At 40.4% G+C, this 20,858-nt stretch overlaps 1 protein-coding gene across 1 annotated transcript in view; it reads left to right on the top strand.

Moving 5' to 3' along the window:
• Nucleotides 1-20,547, top strand: part of LOC126416914 (uncharacterized) — a 306,432-nt gene extending 285,885 nt beyond the window's left edge. Inside the window, exons 22-23 of the mRNA XM_050084797.1 lie at nt 14,547-14,658; nt 20,474-20,547. Of these exons, the coding sequence (XP_049940754.1) occupies nt 14,547-14,658; nt 20,474-20,547 (186 nt within the window). The remainder of the gene's footprint in view (nt 1-14,546; nt 14,659-20,473) is intronic.
• The last annotated feature ends 311 nt before the right edge of the window (nt 20,548-20,858 follow it).

Genomic DNA, 20,858 nt, shown 5'->3' with positions numbered 1-20,858 from the left:
CATCTGCAAAAAGTCTGCAGTTACTACTAATATTGCCTGCAAGGTCATTAATACGCAGCATGAATGGTAAGGGTCCCAACACACTTTCGTGGGGCACACCTGAAGTTACTTGTATATCTGACGATGACTCACCATTCAAGATAACATGCTGCGTCCTCCCTGCAAAAGGGTACTCAGTCCAGTCACAAATTTCACTTGATACCCCACACGATTGTACTTTTGACAATAATCGTAGGTGTGGTACTGAGTCAAATGCTTTTCGGAAATCAAGAAATACTGCATCTACCTGATTGCCTTGGTCAAAAGGTTTCAGTATGTCATGTGGGAAAAGTGTGAGTTGGGTTTCACATGATTGATGTTTTTGTAATAGATGCTGGTTACGATGTCAAGGATATTGGAAGATAGTTTTGCAGATTGCTTCTACTACCCTTCTTGTAGACAGGTTTGACCTGAGTTTTTTTCCAAGACCTGGGCACAGTTTGAAGTTCAAGGGATCTGTCACAGATCAAAGTCAGAAGAGGGGCAAACTCAACCACTAATTCGGTACAGAATCCGACAGGGATTCCATCGGGTCCTGGAGCTTTGTTCAGTTTTAATGGTTTCAGCTCTTTCTCACTGACCCTAAAACTTATTTCACTCATCTTTCCAGTGATACGAGGGTTAAATTGGGGCAATACTCCTAGGTTTTCCTTTGTGATGGAACGTTTTAAAACGGAGTTAAGCATTTCAGCTTTTCTTTGCTACCCTCATTTCCAATTCCTGCCTCATTTGGTAGGTACTGGACACTACCTTTGGTGCAGCTGCCCGCCCTGCTAGCTACACGGTCTAACGAGGTGCTTCCCGAGTGGGAAGGCATGCCGGTACCCAGCACGAATCCGCCCGGCGGATTAGTGTTGGGGCCCAGTGTGCCGGCCGGCCTGTGTATGATTTTTAAGGCAGTTTTCCATCTACCTCGGCGAATGTGTCTCAGTTACACTGTGTCAGCGATTGCTGCGCAAACACCATATCCGCGTACGTGTACACCAAAATTACTCTACCACACAAACAGTTGGGACTACAATCATCTGGTATGGGACGTTCCCGAGGGGGGGGGGGGGGGGGGGGGGCATTGGGGGCCGAACTGCACAATAACCCTGGGTTCGTTGTGGGGCGGCAGTGGGGTGGGTAGACTGCTGTGGCCTGTTGTTGTGAACCACTGAGGGCTACGTCGGGACGGAGCCTCTCCATCGTTTCTAGGTCCCCAGTTTAATACAATACAATTAGTGCAACTAACAGCCTTTACATGCGCCATGGATTTCTTTGGTTTCTGTGGAAGATCGTTTGACAATATTCTACTACAACAGTCACTGAAGGCACCATGCACTGTTCTATTGACCGCCAAACGCCTTTCATTCAGCATCTCTCTATCTATAGCCCTACGCTCTGTTTTATACCTAATATGCAGTAATCTCTGTTTCTTTAGAAGTTTCTTTACACTGACTGTATACCATAAAGGTTCCCTCCCATTATGAACTGTTCTACTGGATAAATATCTATCCAGTGCATGGTCAACTATTCTTTTAAACTTGAGGCATAGTTCCTCTACATACTCCTGCCCTGTGCTGAAAGTGTCACGTCTCTCACTGAGATGTGACATTCAGCAAGATAATGCTGCACACGACGAGAGTTTCTACTACTTGTCTTCGTATTTTTCAAACCTTACCTTGGCGAACAAAAGTGCGGGAACTCTCCCCAGATGAGAAGGTTTGGAGCATTTTGGGCGGGGTTCTCCAACTAGCTCGGGATTTTGACGATCTAACACGCCTGTTGGCAAGATATCTCTCAAGAGAACATCCAAAAACTGTACCAATCAATGACAAGGCGAATAACTGGTTGTATAATGTCCAGAGATGGACCAGCGCATTATAGACTTGCTCAATTTGTGAAGCTCTTTCTTGTTTGTACATTTGCGTCACATCTATCAATTTCCATCCCATTAGGATAATTCCTTCTTGATGCGTCGTTTTTTATGTCTTAGGCAGGGGCGGGCAGGAATTCTGCACGGGTGCGGTGCACATGCACGTGTGCAGTTAACAGGTGTTCTGCGTGCACACAGGGGCAAGCTGGCCACCCACTTCTCACCCCTCCCCATCATACCGTCTCTCCGCTTCGTCCCCTGTAATGCGTTTTGTTTCCTGGCCTGCTTTATTAAATGAAGGAATAAGGTTAGTAGGAGTGCTTGAAAGTAATCATGGTTTGAAAGAGTACCTATTACCTACGATACGTTTTATTTAATTATCACAGGTGGAGTTTACAATACGTTTAATGTCTGGAACAAAATTTCTACATACAGACAAACGCAAACAGTGACGTACATTTTCATTACTGATGTTTGCTCTTAACCGAGACTTATTAATTTTCACAACAGAAAAAAATCTCTCACAAACGAATGTCGAACCAAACATTGACTATTTTCATGGCTTCACGATGGAGACGAGGAAACTCTTGCTGTGGAAAGTCGTGATAAAAATCTATTACACGTCTTGCCAAAAGGAACTTGTCTCTCAGACGAGAATTACACTGTAGATCTATTAATTCCATTTGCAAACTGAGATGAATATCATCTACAGAAACCAGATTCTCTCGAGAACTATTCAAAAGCTTGGGATAAGTAAGATATATCTCCAAATCGCTTGAGAAATTCCTCTTTTATTGCACTAAGAACGGCAACATACTGAAATTTATTATAATGGCGTTCAATATTAAACTTCGCTCACCAGCGAGACTACTGTCACATATTATACATTTCCAATTTTCACGTTTTTCCACAGAGAACAAATGATTCTCCCATTCCTTTTTTGAAAAAATAGCAAATCTCCAATTCTCCGTTTCCTTGATTCACTCTGCATTTTTCGGTTATTGAAATACAACGTTCACTACGTAGTGGTCGCTTCGCTTCAACGTCCGCAGCTTAGCCTGCTACTACACTGCCGCAACCTGCAGGCTGTCGGCACTGTCCCGTTCGACGATTGCACGCGAGCAGCACACGTGCAGCGCTGAGTGCTCATGAGCCGCGTGCAACGTTTGCCTGCCCCTGTCTTAGAGTGTACTTCAGTCAAATCCCTTAAGCGTTAGTGCGTGTATGTGCGTGCAAGGGCGGAGGGGGGGGGGGGCAGTCAGAAGACGTAGAAGGTGTTATTTTGTTACATGTGTTTAATTAGACTGGTCTGAGTTTCTTGTTTGTTTACTTTCGGCCTCAAAGCTCTAGAGAGAAGTAGTAACAATGCGCCAAATTTTCAACCGAGGGGGAATTTCTATTGTTTATGGGAGCTTTGGACGGCAAATGATATGCCCTGCAGTGCCAATGGAACAGAAGAAGCAGCTATCTCCATTGAAAATACAATTCAGTGTTGTTGTATTTTCTCTCGTCGACGCTAACTATTTACGAATGAAAGCGGCTCGTAAAGGAACAATATTCAGTACATCGAGACCCGAAGAATTACTGTTCTTCTTCAAGACGTATTCGTCAGCAGCCTGAACAATGGTATTTTTACTTTTTTCATGTTTGCCTTTTTTATTTCCAGCTTTACTAATTTGTGAGGAACTGCAAACAGTTATTTCGTTTCACTATGTCTTTAGAGTCGGCAGAATTTACCAACTGTCAATAAGAAAAATCAGAATAACTGATTCTCTTCAGATTTCATGTGTTTCTAGTTAGACCACTCGGCCGTAATATTAATGTAAAGGCAAATTTTAATGCGTACAAAGAAAAGCGGAGTCTTTCAACAGTGAGAGGGGTGAAACAAAATAACGTATGAACAGAGCAGTGAAATATAGCTCATCCTGTCGTGTGTTATGCTGACGATACAACACTACTTACCACACATCAGAACATTTCAGATCTGAATAACCTAACAAAAGAAACACTAGATAAGGCCCTGGACTGGTTTGCAGCCAATAAGCTCCTATGCAACCCTGACAAAACACAACAACTTTTAATGGGAACATCAAATGAAGTAGGCAATAAGTCAGTAAAACTCTTAGGTATTCACATTGACTCAAAACTATATTGGGAGGAACATGTCAATCATGTATGTGAAAAAATATCTCAGGTGGCATATCTTCTCTTGAAACTAAGGGAGGTAGTGAGCTTGGAGTACCTCAGGGTGACATACTTTCGGCTATTCCTGTCACATGTTTCATATGGTCTTATTATATGGGGGCACTCCCCTCACATCAAAAACGTATTGAAATTACAAAAAAAGTCATACGTATAATATGTAAAAGAGGTCATAGGGAGCACTGTCGTCCTCTTTTCTCCAGACTCAGAATACTTACAATTATAAATTTATACATCTATGTGTCTGTACTCTATATTAAAAATAATATTTCAGAATTTATTGTCAGAAAGGAAATACACGAACACAACACCAGGGCGAACGGTAATTTAGACATACCGCGCCACAGATTAGCGAGAACAGGAAATTCCCACAAAGTTAACCCACTCAAAATGTTCAATAAACTGCCAATTCATGTTCAGTCTATGGATACAAATTCTTTTAAGATTAAGTGGTACAGCTGGCTGTCATATCATCCATTCTATGACATTAAAGAATTCTTTGAGATGCCTGAGGAGAATATAAGCATTTAAAAGTTGTCTGTAGTTAAACATATAATTTTGTGCTGTGGTTAATCGTGTGTAATTACAAAGTTTATACTATAAACAATAAAATACCTTATTATATTAGATTATAAGGTAGCTTGTTGCGTTAGCTTTTAAAAGCTATCCTTTGTAATTTGGTACACTGCCATGCTTCAAATGTATTTATAATGTATTGACAGAAGTTTATTTTGTTATTCTGTATGTACTAGTACATCTTGTATGACGAAGCCAATATCATTGTAAAATGATCTATGGTGAATAAAATTCTTGAAATTCTTGAACAGGTGCACGACTGTTGCACATTTACCTCCCCGACTGGAGTGGGGAGATTCCATCGCCTGCACATGGTGGTCTTTGCACACAAATCAGAGCCACGTGTGACACTGCAATGCTGCTTTGCCTCTTCGTGCAATTGTCGCATACACCTAGTGCGCATGGAAAGATGCACAGATATAAACGTAGAGTGAGATCATAGCGAGCAGAAAGCGGCCTCAGTGGCGGAAATGTGTAACTAAACTGTTCCGTGGGTTGCTGCTTGCTGTAGATGACGGTGCACTCTGTTATATTCGCAGAGAATAATTCGTGGCAATAATGGGTTTCCATTTGTTAGCCAACTGATGACTGCAGTTCCAATTGATAATCTTTTCTGCCATGCGTAGCTGTAGGGACTCTTTGATAAGAGTCCCGAAACGAATTCGCAGTAACCAAAATTGTTGCTTTATCGTATGTTATTGTACGCGCAAGGGATGAGCAATGTCCAGCGATGGCAGACTTAGTGGGTTGTAAAATCTGAGTGCAACATTGATGTTAAACACAACTTTCTTCCAAGATGTTTGTGGTATGACCTCTATAAGCCGTATAAAGTTGACAAAGAATTTTGTGTACTGCAGCCTTCTGTAATAACGAATCATCTGTCATGAATCCAAGAAGTTCTAAAATCATGATTAGTGGGCGGAAAATCACTTTAACTTGAAATTTCCGGAGGATCCTGCCATCTTGAACGAGGCGATGCCAACAGTTGTGGATTTTGCCGGCGCACTATCCCCTTTGACCAATGCTGGTTTTTTGTTAGACTAATAATGCCCTACTGCTCTGCTGGGTGGAGTATCGATTTTTCCTTGAAGAGTGCTTTACGGTTTGTGAACTCCTCAGGCAAACTTTCAGAATAACAAACTGTGTGTGCCCTATGTGCAAATTTCTTAATCAGATCCACTGCTTATACGGGCGATGACAAATCAGATCAGTGTGATTGGGGTTAAGGTATCGCAATGACAAGGGAGAACCATTCTTTGATGACCACTTACCCAGACATCACAAGACGATCAGCCTATAGCACTTCTTTCTTTGTTAAAGCTGCGTCAGTTGAAATCGGACAAAGTCCTGTGCAGAGGAAGGTATTTAATCCATTTGTCAACTATCAAAGAAGATTAAGGACATGCTGTGCTCAGTGAAAGAAGACCTCGGTCTCACTGCTCCTGGAATTCGTAAATTCCATGTAAATGTGGTTGTTGGAACACTGACGCCACATTAAATAGCACGATTTTGACAAACCTGCATTTGCCAAACAAACGAAAATCTTATCCCCCCTGCATCTGCGTACTTGGATTCTGTCATCAAGGAACCTATTGACATCACGACGTGCTACATTAACTTTAATTTTCACACCGGCTATACCCTTACTTGTGCATGGGAATAGGCGCTGGTAACAAATGAAAGCTCCATGAGTTTGTGATGTGTGAGTGTTGTAATTCCGCCAACTACATACGAAAGTGCCGCCTGGCCTATTAGTACGCCACTTAACTCTTGACGATGACGACAGTGTAAGCTTGAGTATATGTGTAGAACTGACGTTGCAAAGGAAAAGAGAAACATGTATTAAATATTAGTAGCGTTGCGGCGAAAAGCAACGGTTTGTTTAAGATGCCGCTAGGTATACAACACTACCAACTCTGGTTTGCATAACTGGTAATTTAAACAATAGACGATATACTTTGGTCGGTGGCTGTATTCTACCTTCCAGGTCTCCATAACGTTACCTTTCAATAAGATAACAGAAGACCGTATTTGGCCTCTGCTGCCTTCATCTACTTCAATACAGAGAATGTCCAAGTGTTGCTCTGGCCAGAAAGTTCTCTAGATTTCTCACCCACTGAAAACATCTGGTCATCGGTTGTTGATGGATCAGCTTGCCATGACTCGCCAGCCACTATGAACTCTAGAATCTAGTTGCTGCAGCATGGAGTGACGTACCTGTATCTGTCCTCCAAGTGCACTTTGACTGGATGCCCAGCTGGGTTAGAGACATTTTTTGTTGCCAGAAGTGCAGTTCTTTACTTTGTGTTCCACCAAACCACCTATAAATTTAATCATGTACACTGCCAGAAAAAAGATGCAACATTGTCAAGGACAAAGTCATTTTATTGATAAGTGAGATTATAGTTAGTCCATCATTGCAGGAATATCAGAGTGGTTTTTATAAGTCTGATAAAAAAGCAAGAAAAAATGTTTGTTTCATAAACAACTCACCATACTTCTCGACGTAGTCTCCTTTGAGGGATATACACTTGGTCCAGCGATCCTCCAGCTTTTTTCATCCAGCTGGAAAGATAGCTTCTGTCAAACTTTGCAAAATACTCATTGACTGCAACTATCATTTTCTTCTTTGACCAAAATTTACTCCCAGCAAGCCAAAGTTTCAAGTTAGCGAACAGGAAGAAGTCACTTGGGGCTAAAGTCTGGTGAATAGGGTGCTTGAGGAACCAATTCAAAGCCTAATTCATGCACTTTCGCTACTGTTATCGCTGGTGTGTGGGATGGTGCATTATCCTGGTGAAACAGCACTTTTTGCGTGTCAACCTTGATCTTTTTTCAGCCTATGGAAGTTTCAGACGATCCAGCACCAAAGTATTATAGGGTCAAGTTATGGTTGTGCCTTTTTTCAAGTTTTCTATGATGATTATTCCTTGGGAATCATGAAAAAGTGACCACCCCCTTCTTACCAACTGACAAAATGGCCTTTGCCTTCTTTGGTGCACTTCAACCAGCTTTGGCTTTGACTGCCTTCTTGACTCCAGTGTGCAATATTACATCCATGTTTCATCAGCAGTTACAAATCGGAGCAAAAGGTCTTGCAGATTCCGATTAAACATTGCCAAACATTAAGTGGAAATGTTGGACCAGATGCACTTGGTCAACTGTGAGCAATTGCAGCACACACCTCGCACACAGCCATGTGTGATATTATGTGTTCGCTCAGTTGAGATGCCTACAGTCTCAGCAGTTTCACGAAATTTTATTTGGCTGCCTTGCATTACCATTTCATGGATTTTGTCAGTGGTTTCCTTTGTGATGAGCTCAATCGGACAGCCAGAACACGCTTCATCTTAAGTGCTTGTCTGACCTTCGGTGATGTTGAAGAGTCTGCGTGAACTCCATTCAAGTTTGTTCTGATTTGTGCAGCAATCCAATTCTTCAAATCGAAATGTTCAATAATAGCACAAAACCTAGTTTTTTCCATTTTTAGTCACAATAGACACACTGACCAGTTCATACGGTTGTCAACAATGAACTGTACATTGAGGAAATTCTGTATATGAACCTTGGAATAATGAAGTTCACAAACCATGGAGACGCAACAAAAATGTTCCATTCTTTTATGGAAGTTTACCATTTATTCAAACCACGTTCGTATATGATAACAAATTCAAACCAAAACACAGGTCACAGTAAAGGACAGCCAAGCAGCTGCATCAATACACAGTGTATGTCCCTCTGGCAGCAACGCAGATGTGTGTTCTCGCATGCAAATGATGATAAAGGAGCTGATTGGCATCCTGTGATGGATTGTCCAAAGCATCTAGTGCCTTTTGTTGCAATTCAACAATGGTTTTTGTAGACTCTGGAGAACGATTAAGTCCCAGATTTTGTGTCCTATTGTTTTCAGCTGGTGAGAGACCTGGTGGTCCTGCTGGCCAGGTCAGTTGTCATACACCATGAAGAACACACTATGTTGCAGCAGCCATGTGTGGATGAGCAATGTCCTGCTGAAATAGCACATCACATTCCTGCTAAAGACATGGCAATGGTACGATGATAACAATGTTGTGGGTGCTGGTTACTTTACCCTGCGGAAACACCAAATGTAACTGCAACTTCTAACTGATGGTCCCCACACCATGAAGCGTCAGATGGGACTTGTGTGTCGTGGGGGAATGCATTCTGGAATAGGCTGCTCGCAAGGTTTACACCATACACATGTACATCCATCACTCACACACAGACAGAACCTACTCTCGTCACTGTAGACAAATGAGCACCATTCCACTCTCAAGCAAACTCTTTAACGGCCACAGAGTAGCCATGCTTGATGGGGTAGTGGTGTCATTTGTAGCCTGACCAGAGGCACACAAGATCTTAATCCTGCTGCAAACAGAGGCTTCCCAATGGTCCCTGATGACACATGAGGTGGAACATGTTTGTGGATTTAGTCCCCAGATGACGTTCAATCAACCACTATTGTTCGCACAATGCATAGATCTTGATGTGTGTCTATACGAAGTTGAGTCCAGAACCTGGTCTACAGTTTAGGGCATGTTCCACAGATCACCTTTGAAAGCAACGACACACAAATGATGCATTGTGCTAAACATGGACAGCAATCCATTGATACATCCTTCCAGGCCCACAATTCAATATAAGTGTCAGTGCAACATGGTTGTACCTGAGAATTAACGTTGCAAACACTGTTCACCTCTAAACTCAGTACAATTACTGCCTGCAGTGGCAAACCAGTGGGTGCACACACAGGCCTGCTGACTGCCATCTGATCGCCAATAGCTGTGACGAATGGAAAACTAACACTATGTACATGTTATACTCTGGTGTCACTGAACTCAGTCCTTGAAGGTGTTGCGTTTTCTTCTTCCAGCAGTCTGATCTTCTTACTGTACTGTATATGTATATTAAGTAAAATTTCGTTATTTGCTATCCTTCCTCATGTTGCAAATTTAATTTCCAACAATGTATCATGTGCTGCCTCCTCAGACAAAAGCCTTTAAAATACCTATATTGACATATATACTCTGTTAGATGCCATACAGTGCATGGCAGAGAGTACCACTATTAGTCATTTCCTCTCCTGTTCCACTCGCAAACAGAATGAGGGGAATATGACTGTCTGTATCGCTCTATACAAACTGTAATTTCTCTTTTCTTATCCTTGTAGTCCTTATGCAAAATATACACTGGTGGCAGTAGAGTCATTCTGTATTCAGCTTAAAATTCTGGTCCTCTACATTTTCTCATTAGTGTTCCTGAGAAAGAATGTCACCTTCTCTCCAGGCATTTCCGTTTGAGTTTCCAATGCATCTCTGTAATACTTGCGTGGTGTTCGAACCTACCAGTAACAAATCTAGCAGCCTGCCTCTAAATTGCTTTGATGTATTCCTTTAATCTGACCTGATGTGGCTCCAGAACACTTCAGAATTAATCAAGAATGGGTCACACTATGGTCCTATATGTAGTCTCCTTTAGGAATGAACCACATTTTACTAAAATTATCCCAGTAAACCCTGATGTTGAGCATTCGCCTTCTCTACTACAACCCTTACATGTTTGTTCCATTTCATATTGATTTGCAATGTTATGCCAAGACATTTAATCAATGTGGCTGTGACGAGCAGCACACTACTTTTGCTGTATTTGAATATAGCAGGTTTGTTTTACTAACTCATCTGCATCAACAGTCATTTTTCTACATTTAGAGTCATATGCCATTCATCACATCAACTAGAACTTTTGACTAAGTCATCTTGTATCCTCTTACAGTCACTCAATGACATCTTCCCATTCATGATAGCATTATCAGCAAACAGCCACAGATTGTGGCTCACCCAGTCCACCAGATAATTTATGTATACAAGGAGATCAGAAAGATTCTGAAAAGCTTGTAAGGGTATTGTAGGGTAGCTTGTGCTGAAAAATAATTGTTGAGAAAAAAATTCAGTATGTTGCAATATTTCTGAGTTAATTAGCATTAAAGTTAGCCAATCAGGCTGTTGCGTGCACAAATTCTAGCAGCCTGCCAGAGGCATTGTCGCCAAACATGTTCTTCATTGGTTTCCTAAAACTGAACAAAGAAACGATGAAAAAACTGGGTATGTGACGGTAGTAAGGATAGAACTAGAGCTCAGAGCTGAGCAGTCTTGTGTGCTGTCATCTACACTATGCAGCATGACCTACCCCACAATAGCCTTACAAGCTTTTCCGACCACCCTGCATAGAAAGTAATAGTGCTCCTATTACACTTCCCTGTAGCACTTCTGATGATATCCTTATCTGTACTGAACATTCGCCATAGAGGACAATGTACTGGATTCTTTTACTTAAGAAGTCTTCTACATCTACATACGCATGGATACTCTGCAAGTCACATTTAAGTGCCTGGCAGAGGGTTCATCGAACCACCTTCGCAATTCTCTATTATTCCAACATCATATAGCATGTGGAAAGAACGAACACCTATATCCTTCTGTACAAGCTCTGATTTCCCTTATTATATCATGGTGATCATTCCTCCCTATGTAGATTGGTGTCAACAAAATATTTTCACATTCGAAGGAGAAAGTTGGTGATTGGAATTTCGTGAGAAGGTTCTGTTGCAATGAAAAATGTCTTTCTTTTAATGATTTCCAGCCCAAATCCTGTATCATTTCTATGACACTCTCTCCCATATTTTGCGATAATGCAAAGCGTGCTGCTTTTCTTTGAACTTTTTCAATGTACTCCGTCAGCCCTGTTTGGTAAGGATCCCACACCACGCAGCAGTATTCTAAAAGAGGACGGACAGGTGTAGTGTAGGCAGTCTCCTTAGTAGGTCTGTTACATTTTCTAAGTGTCCTGCCAATAAAACGCAGCCTTTGGTTTGCCTTTCCCACAAAGTTTTCTATGTGTTCTTTTCAATTTAAGTTGTTCGTAACTGTAATACCTAGGTATTTAGTTGAATTTACAGCTTTTAGATTTAGGTGTCAGGAAGTCTTTTCTGAAGGTATTTGTATGGAGTGTAGCCATGTATGGAACTAAAACGTGGACAATAAGTAGTTTAGACAAAAAGAGAATAGAAGCTTTCAAAATGTGGCGCTACAGAAGGATGCTGAAGATTAGATGGGTAGATCACATAACTAATGAGGAGGTATTGAATAGAATTGGAGAGAAGAGAAATTTGTGGCACAACTTGACTAGAAGAAGGGATCACTTGGTAGGACATATTCTGAGGCATCAAGGGATCACCAATTTAATATTGGAGGGCAGCGCGGAGGGTAAAAATCGTAGAGGGAGACCAAGAGATGAATACACTAAAATGATTTAGAAGGATGTAGGTTGCAATAGGTACTGGGATATGAAGAAGCTTGCACAGGATAGAGTAGCATAGAGAGCTGCATCAAACCAGTCTCTGTACTGATGACCACAACAACAACAACAACATATTAGACTGATTTATCGTGTAACTGAAGTTTAATGAGTTCCTTTTAGCACTCATGTGGATGACCTCCCATTTTCATTATTTAGGGTCAACTGCCACTTTTTGCACCATTCAGATATTTTTTCTAAATCGTTTTGCAGTTTGTTTTGATCTTCTGATGACTTTATTAGTTGATAAATGACAGCGTCATCTGCAAACAACTGAAGACGGCTGCTCAAATTGTCTCCCAAATTGTTTATATAGATAAGGAACAGCAAAGGGCCTGTAACATTACCTTGCAGAATGCCTGAAATCACTTCTATTTTACTCGATGACTTTCTGTCAATTACTATGAACTGTGACAGGAAATCGCAAATCCAGTCACATAACTGAGACGATATTCCATAAGCACGCAATTTCACTACGAGCCGCTTGTGTGGTACAGTGTCAAAAGCCTTCCGGAAATCCAGGAATACGGAATCAATCTGAAATCCGTTGTCAACAGCACACAGCACTTCATGTGAATAAAGAGCTAGTTGTGTTTCACAGGAACGATGTTTTCTAAACCCATGTTGACTGTGTGTCAATAGACCGTTTTCTTCAAGGTAATTCATAATGTTTGAACACAATATATGTTCTAAAATCCTGCTGCATATCGACATTAATGATGTGGGCCTGTAATTTAGTGGATTACTCCTACTACCTTTCTTGAGTATTGGTGTGACCTGTGCAACTTTCCAGTTTTTGGGTATGGATCTTTCGTCAAGTGAACAGTTGTGTATGATTGTTAAGTGTGGTGCTAATACATCAGCATACTCGGAAAGGAACCTAATTGGTATATAGTCTGGACCAGAAGCCACTCACATATTTGGGACCTATTCCATATGTTCATACCCTCATTAACAGTCTGTTAATAAGAGTCATATTCGTTATGGAAGACTAGAAATACAGAATATGCCTATTGCCCTTCACTCATAGTTTATGGGATATCATGTGAGAAAAGAGCAAGCCGAGTTTTGTATGAATACTTTCTAAAACTGTGCTGCTCTGTTGACAGACGTTTTTCCATTTCAAGGAAATTTATTACACTGTCCAGTTACATTAACGTGACTATCTGTCAAAAGCCTGAATAACCATCTTTTGTCGGGAAGACTGCTGTTAGACATGCAGGAAGAGAGTCAGTGTGTTTCTGGAAGGTACTGACATATATGTGGGGCCATGCTGACTCCAGTGCTGTGGCCAACTGCGCTAGGTTTGTCAGCTGAGGATCCATGGTGCAAACAGCCTAATTGAGGTGGTCCCACAGATTCTAAATTGGGTTTAAATCTAGGGAGTTTGGTGACTAGGGGAGTATGATAAGATCATCACAGTGCTCTTTGAACCATGCACTATACTACAAGCTGTATGACAAGTGCATTGTCTTGCTGATGGATGCCAAAGTGCAGAGGAAAAACAAACTGTGCATAGGGGTGGACTTGCATTGATCCATTTTGATTTCCAGAATGACGTGATTACCCATGGAATGCCATGAAAAATATGCCCCAGACCATAATACATGCAGACTGGTTGCTTTTAGATGTTTCGCGCTGTACATGCCAATGGCCATATATCCAATGGAGCCTAACATGTGATTCATCTGAAAAGGCCACCTGTCACTACTTAGTGGATGTCAAGTTGTGGTATTGGTCCGGTCTTCATAATTGATGAACAGCAGTTGGCATGGGTGCATGAATCAGGTGCTACCTGTGGAGACCCATATGTAGCCAGATTGGCTGAATGGTCTTTCAGGAAAGATTGTTGGTAAACCCTTCATTCGTCCCGGTGGTCAGTTGCTCAAGAGTTGCACATCTGTTCACTTGCACATATCTCCTCAGGCATCATTTACCATATCATCTATGGTCTATCATGTGCCACAGTTACCTTGCACTGATTTTGGATGGTTCTTTTTTTCATTCATGGTATACTTTAACCATAGCAGCATGCAAACAATTTACAGACTTATTCATTTCCACCTTTGGCACTAAAGAAAATGATTGTGCTGTTTTGGAATTCAGATAAATCACTCTGTTTCCGTAATATGACAATGACACACTGTTTTCCATACCCCCCCCCCCCCCCCTATCCCCCAACACACTTTATATACCTGTGCTGCCACATGTTGTCTGTGAGTGATTATTGCATGTTGATGCTGATCATAGGTGCCTGTCACATTAATGTGACTGAACTGTGTGTATTCAACCTGAGAATATGTTCAAGAATTCTGCAGCAAACAGTGTTAAGGATATTGGCCTGATATTGATCTGAAGTTAAGTGTTTCATTACAGTCAACTGTCCATAAATTCAGTCAGATATATTTTTAATTTTACCTAGTACTTGATAATTATTTTAATGGAATAATCTGTCATTACTGTTAACAGGTCCACATATTTCACTGTGTCTTATCAGGTGGAGACATTCGATGTGATTGTAGACAAGTCCTCTGCTGGAGAGTGGAAGTGTGTTGTGGAGCAGCAAGAGCTAGGGTTTCGCTGGACAACCAACTGGCTAAGAATTACAGGTAAAATGTCCATTAATTACTCGACTTCCAAGTATGGGGGAAAGCATCCCATCACAGTTCAGAAAAATTCATGAAAGTCTTCTGAATAGTGTAACTTCTATGGGAATCACCACTAATCTGTCACCTCAGTTTTATGGGTGCCTAGATGTATATCTTAAATAATTTTGATATAGGATTCCAGTACACAATGGGAAAGAAAAGGAAAAGAAGGTAATGAAATGGCTGACCATCAAATGAAGTAGAAGGCCGGGATAAAGTGGCTACACTAAGCGAAATTTAGTTTTAAACAACCAATGGTTGCCAAATAGATGCTTTTTGCTTACACATTTTGAACCTACATATATAGGGTGAGGCAGCTAAGTCATAACACTCCTTGTATCTCCTCAACAAAGATGCCGTTTGGACAGTGAATTGCAGGGACAGGGGCTACTTGAATACATCGCATTTCATGTGTGTGCTATTTTTTTATTACAGAGATATGTGGCCATCTTTGGTTTTTAAATGGAATCCTATGTTAAATTTTAGTATAAAATGATGGGATTATAAAGATCATAATATTTAGGTAAATAGTTTTTGAGGAACAGATATGCTCTTATATCGCGTTTGTCCTTCGAAGCGGCATTGTCCAATGTGACCTTTCCTGTTGTATAGATTTCATGGTAAATGTTGCAAGTCTGTCCTTACACAAACATGTCCATTTACCCAACAATGGTAATACATACTGTGATATTTTGTGCAAAAATTAACTGAAGATGTTGCACAGGTTTTATTCAGTTATTTGACAACTGTGATACCACAATAGTAGAGAACATACAGTATTAAAATACTAAAATATATTAATACATTTTAAGTAACAGAAATACAAATGTAATTGAGGAGGCCCTTATTGGTCACAATTATTTTGTATGTCTTTGTTTTTTATTTGATAATGTTTACTAATGATCACAATACAAAGAAATACACACAAAGATGCAAAATACATACTGTACATGATACAAAACTTTACTGAACCATATGCTCAAAGTGCTTCCCCTCTGCTCCAATGCACATTTGTAGTCACCATTCAAATGATTTGTGAATGGCTGCGAGGGTGTCACGTGAGATATCAGCGCACACTTCGATGATATGTTGCTTCATATCATCTGGCGTAGTTGGTATTTGAGCATACACTTTATGTTTGATTGCTCCCCACAGAAAAAAATCAAGAGGGGTCAAATCAGGAAACTGGGCTGGCCAATTCACTTCAGCACATCATCCTATCCAACAATCTGGGAACTTTTCATTTAACAGCCCTGTAGCCACGCGGGAAGAGTGAGCGGGACAGCCATCATGTTGGAACCACATGCACTGACGCGTAGTTGGTGGTACCTCTTCCAGCAAAATGGGCAGAATGTTTCACAGGAACTGTGTGTAGTTATTGCCATTTAGTATACCCGGAATGACGTATGGCCCCACAATGACATTTCCGATGATGCCACACCACACGTTAACACTCCACAGTTGTTGATGCTGTACCTGTTGAAGCCAGTGGGGGTTCTCTATTGACCAGTAATGCATATTATGCAAATTCACATTACCATGGTTGGTGAAAGTCACTTCATCAGTAAAAAGCACCCATTGAAAAAATGTTATATCGTCTTATAGGCACTGCAGAGCCAACCGGCAAAGTTACTGGCACCATTCGAAATCCACACCAGGGAGTGCTTGATATAATGTGAGGTGAAATGTGTGAAATCTATACCGGTGCAATATGCGTAGAACACTTCTCTGACTTATACCACATTCCGAGGCGATACGTTGCGACGAAATAGTAGGGTCGTTAGGTGCCAACGCTAGAATGCCCTCTTCGAGTACCTTGCCAGTTGCAGTTTCCTGCCTTGTCCTCTGTATGGCATTCCATGAGTCTGATTCAAGCAGTTTCTTGCAAATACATGCAAGAACCTGCTGTGTAGGACGCTCACAATCAGGATACTACTCTCCATATCGCTTCATTGCTCTAACAGCATTTCTTTTGGTTTCACCATACACTAGAAGCATATATAACTTTTCTACATGGGTATACATGTCTGCTCCAAGAAACAGTGACAGAAATGCGATGTCTCATTACCCCAGCAGCACATTTATACTCTTCTCTCCAGCTGCCTTGTGCATCACCTTGCGGTGTTATCAAGAAGCAGGAAAGCAATGCCTTCCCTGTTAAGTTCCTCAGTGGTCAACAGGAGAGGTCACATTGGACAACACCACATCAAAGGACTAACACAATACAAGAACATATCTGGGTCTCAAAAACTACTCACCTAAATATTATGATACACACATATTTGAAACTGCCTTTTTAAGCCCATCAGGTTACGCTAAAATTTAACGTAGGGTTCCATTTTAAAAAACCAAAGATGGCCTCATATCTCTGTAATAAAAAATAGCACAAACATGATATGTGATGTATTCAAGTAGTCCCTGTCCCTGCAATTCACTGTGTAAACCACATCTTTGTATCTATTATGGTTGGGGAGATACAAGGGGTGTTAAGACTTAACTGCCTCACCCTGTATAATATGCCTGGCCACTTTACCCATATGGTTATTAATATAAAAATAAATGATTGCTGTGTTATTTAACTGCTGATTATTCTTAATGAAATACTATGAAAATGAAGAACTCAACTGAAATATTTTAGTGATAAATACTCATCCTGAAAATTATTAAGTGTTCTTAATGACATAATAATAGAAATAAGAAATTCAAGCAGGATTAGGATATCAGTGAAATTCAAAATTACAAAACTTTCTCTTCTTATCAAATTTCTTAATAATCATTCAAAAACAAATGGTTCTGCTTAATTGATTCCACTTGGCTAGCATTCCTCTTTATTTATCAGGTGAGTTCTTAACTCGCTGCTTTGGTACATCACCCAGAACTCTGTCTTTTGCAGCAAATGTTCCCTTACATTTTACCCATAAAAACCCCCTTAAAACCAAGCTCTAAAACTACATCTGATCTACCGCACACAGGACACTGATCAGCAGTTCCACATATTTCCTTTACTTCAAATTTAATTAAAGATTGACTACTTCTTGCAGCGCAATGCTTCCTTGTACTTTCACTCACCCAAAACAATTTCTCTGCACCCTGTGGGACTTTATCACTTGAATTGTATCTTAATGATCTCATGCACAGTTTAGCTGATTTTGCCATCATGACAGGAGCATCTCACACCAGTGTATCATTGGGAGCAGTCTCCTGTGGCTGAAACAATGCTGCCCTGTGTTCCACTTTTCACTGTGAAAGAATATTTTTCACATTATGTTTTCTCCAACCCTCAGTACATATTACATTGCAAGTATCATCAACTTTATGAATCTCTTGTGATTGCGTGCTTCCGTCTCCTCAACTTACATATGATATCCCAACACTCTGGTGGCAACTACCAGGCACCGAGCCCCACAGTTGCATTCTCGGTGCAGGGCAGCACATCAGGGCAGGGCACACCATTCATTGTCCAACAACAGGACCACATGAGCAGCTTCCATCAGATCCATAGTGACAACCTGACACACTCTCTGCTGGTATTTGATCTGATTCTCCTATCATCCAGCCATGAGTCACTAGCTGTGATGCTGCCTACATAACTGGTCTCTACAAATGTATATTACTCTACTTGTTATTGGACTTTCTTGCAGACATAGGATTTGTATGTTTATTGTAACATTGTGCTCAGTGTCAACAAAAAACTGTCAGTTAGGCATTTATGTATCCTTGTGTGTTACTACACAAGCAATGATGAATTTGGCCACACACTACATATGGATCATATTTTGATATGCACAAACAGCACTACAATAGGCTTGAACTGTGCTATAGTATACTTAAACTGTGCTGTGATTCATCTTGTACTGCAACAACAACAAAAGGTTAACCAGCATTACTCTGCTTTCTAGTTAACTGAAGAAAAAAATTTATTAAATCCTTTCTTTCTTTCTTGGATTAAGCCACAGATTTATTGCCTGTTATGTAAATTTACTCCCCTCACTGAGCCCACCAATCTGTCTTTCCCAACCTAATATTACTGTCAAGATGCTCATATCATTGCTGTGAGGGTAGAGTATTACCATTGACAGAAGCAATCTAATCAGTTATACCACGTTTTGGATGTGGGACACCAAGGACTAAGCCACAAGTATCAGTTGGTGTCAGCTTTGCATAAAGAAGTCTTTGCTGATTTACTGGTTAGGGACACCATTGTTTTGTCAGTCCCTGAAAAAAAGGTCTGTCAGCAAGCCATCCGATTTCATGATCCTACTTTGGAGAAGGTCTTAAAGATTGCACATTTCTTTGACTTTTTCCAGGCAGCAGGCCAGCAACTAGAAAGTTCAGCTGATGTAGTGGCAGTGCAAGGAGAGTATGGAAATCAACAAATTTCCTCATTCAGTGAGAGCCTAACAACTAGAAAATGCATTTATTCACAGCAAGCCACAAACTGTTTTCTCTAAAACTCACTCACAGCAGGTTCTAGGACAAGCTAACAGGTGATGACCACTTCTCTGTTGGACAGTGTGTTTTTCATAGGTCCTCACAGATGGGACACCTGCAATAAATGTTAACAAGAAGCTGACATTGCAATTGTTCATCATGCCAGCACTCAACACACAAACTGCTGAAATGGCTTGGCAATCGGCATTAACATCATCCAGACTGCTGATAGTTCTGAATTAGTATGAACAAAGAAATTGTTTGATCTAGTGCTGAGTTTGTGGAGGTACATTCAGAGATACATCCCCTTTAACTTTTTGTATCTTCATGGGCCTAAGAAAGCTACAGATTATATATATTAAAAGCAGAAAAGTCATACATCAATGAGATTATTAGCAAAAACAGATAATGATATTAGATTTTGTCTACATCTGGAGCATCTGTAAATGGTATGCTGATATTCCTTTTAAGTGACTGAATCTTGGGTACTTAGAGGGTTGCCTCTAGTTTCAGACATGTTTCAGCAGTTTGGAGGAATTATGAGACACTAGTTTTCACATTTTACTAGTGCTAAGAGTAATGATATGACCAAAGACAACACTGATAGGAAAATGTATTAAGGTCTTCTAAAGAAAATCACCATTATTGGCTTTATTTTGGATCTGGGTGTAATGTGTAATGTTCTATAGGAGTTATGTGACTTTAGCTTAGAACTGTGGGCTTGTGATGGTGATGTCACTCTTGATGTAAAAAAAGTATCGAATCATAACTCAGACTGTTCAAAGAGAGAAAGATAAATAGAGCTCCATATTATAATGGTGCTCTCAATGAAAGGAACCATTTCACTTACAGGGGATTACTCTTCAGAAAGGAAATGAAAAGAGGTGTACTGCTAGGTGTAGTTCCATTTACCCATCATTTTATGAAAGATTGTGCAAGCAAGAGGAAGACAGACTTTTTAGTGATGAAGTTGATATTTCTTCATGCACTAAAGTCCTGGATCCTTCTTAGCCACTTTAAAAATTTTGGTAAGGAAGAAATAAAAAGATTGCGATTTCCTGAAAGAAAAGTAATCAGAGGTTTTTGAGAGTTCCTAGAAGAAGAAAAATGTGAAGCTTCTCTACTGTCTCTGTTAAACACAATTATCTGCAAACCAATATCCACCAGTTAATGTGAGAGGGGAGATCACAAATTAATCTGGTTTCAACCCCATTAAGTGTGACAATGCACCTGAAGATTGTTGTAAACTCAATGTTCTTCAGACTAGTAGGACTTCCTTTACATCTGTTCAACTCAATTTTTCATGTGAAGACTTTATTCACAAATGGAAGATTATTCATTACAGGTAGCAAAAGTAATGAACAGAAGCAGGAGAAATATGATAGGGATATTCTGTTGCTGATTGGTAACCCACTTTAAACAACCCTGTTCATCTTCAAAATACAATTTTTGACCTTAATTCTGGGTATTATATATAAATCTAAATTATTTGAGCACTTTAAAGTACGTATGTTATAATTTCTTATAGCAATAATTTATAAACATTGGACCTGTCAACAGGTCACTCAGGTTACCAGTTGACTTTTTTCCAGAAAATCAGGACTGGACTGACAAACAAAATTTCAAGTGGATGTAGGGACAGCTGCCTCTCTGATCAGTGCACAAACCTACCTACTGTTAGGTGCACTCCAACTAAATAATGCTTGCTTAGTTGAAACAAACGAAGTATT

The sequence above is a fragment of the Schistocerca serialis genome, chromosome 8 (assembly GCF_023864345.2).
Source record: "Schistocerca serialis cubense isolate TAMUIC-IGC-003099 chromosome 8, iqSchSeri2.2, whole genome shotgun sequence".
Taxonomy (NCBI): domain Eukaryota; kingdom Metazoa; phylum Arthropoda; class Insecta; order Orthoptera; family Acrididae; genus Schistocerca; species Schistocerca serialis.
Note: the sequence above shows the minus strand (reverse complement) of the source record. Positions and strands in the feature narration are given on the sequence as shown.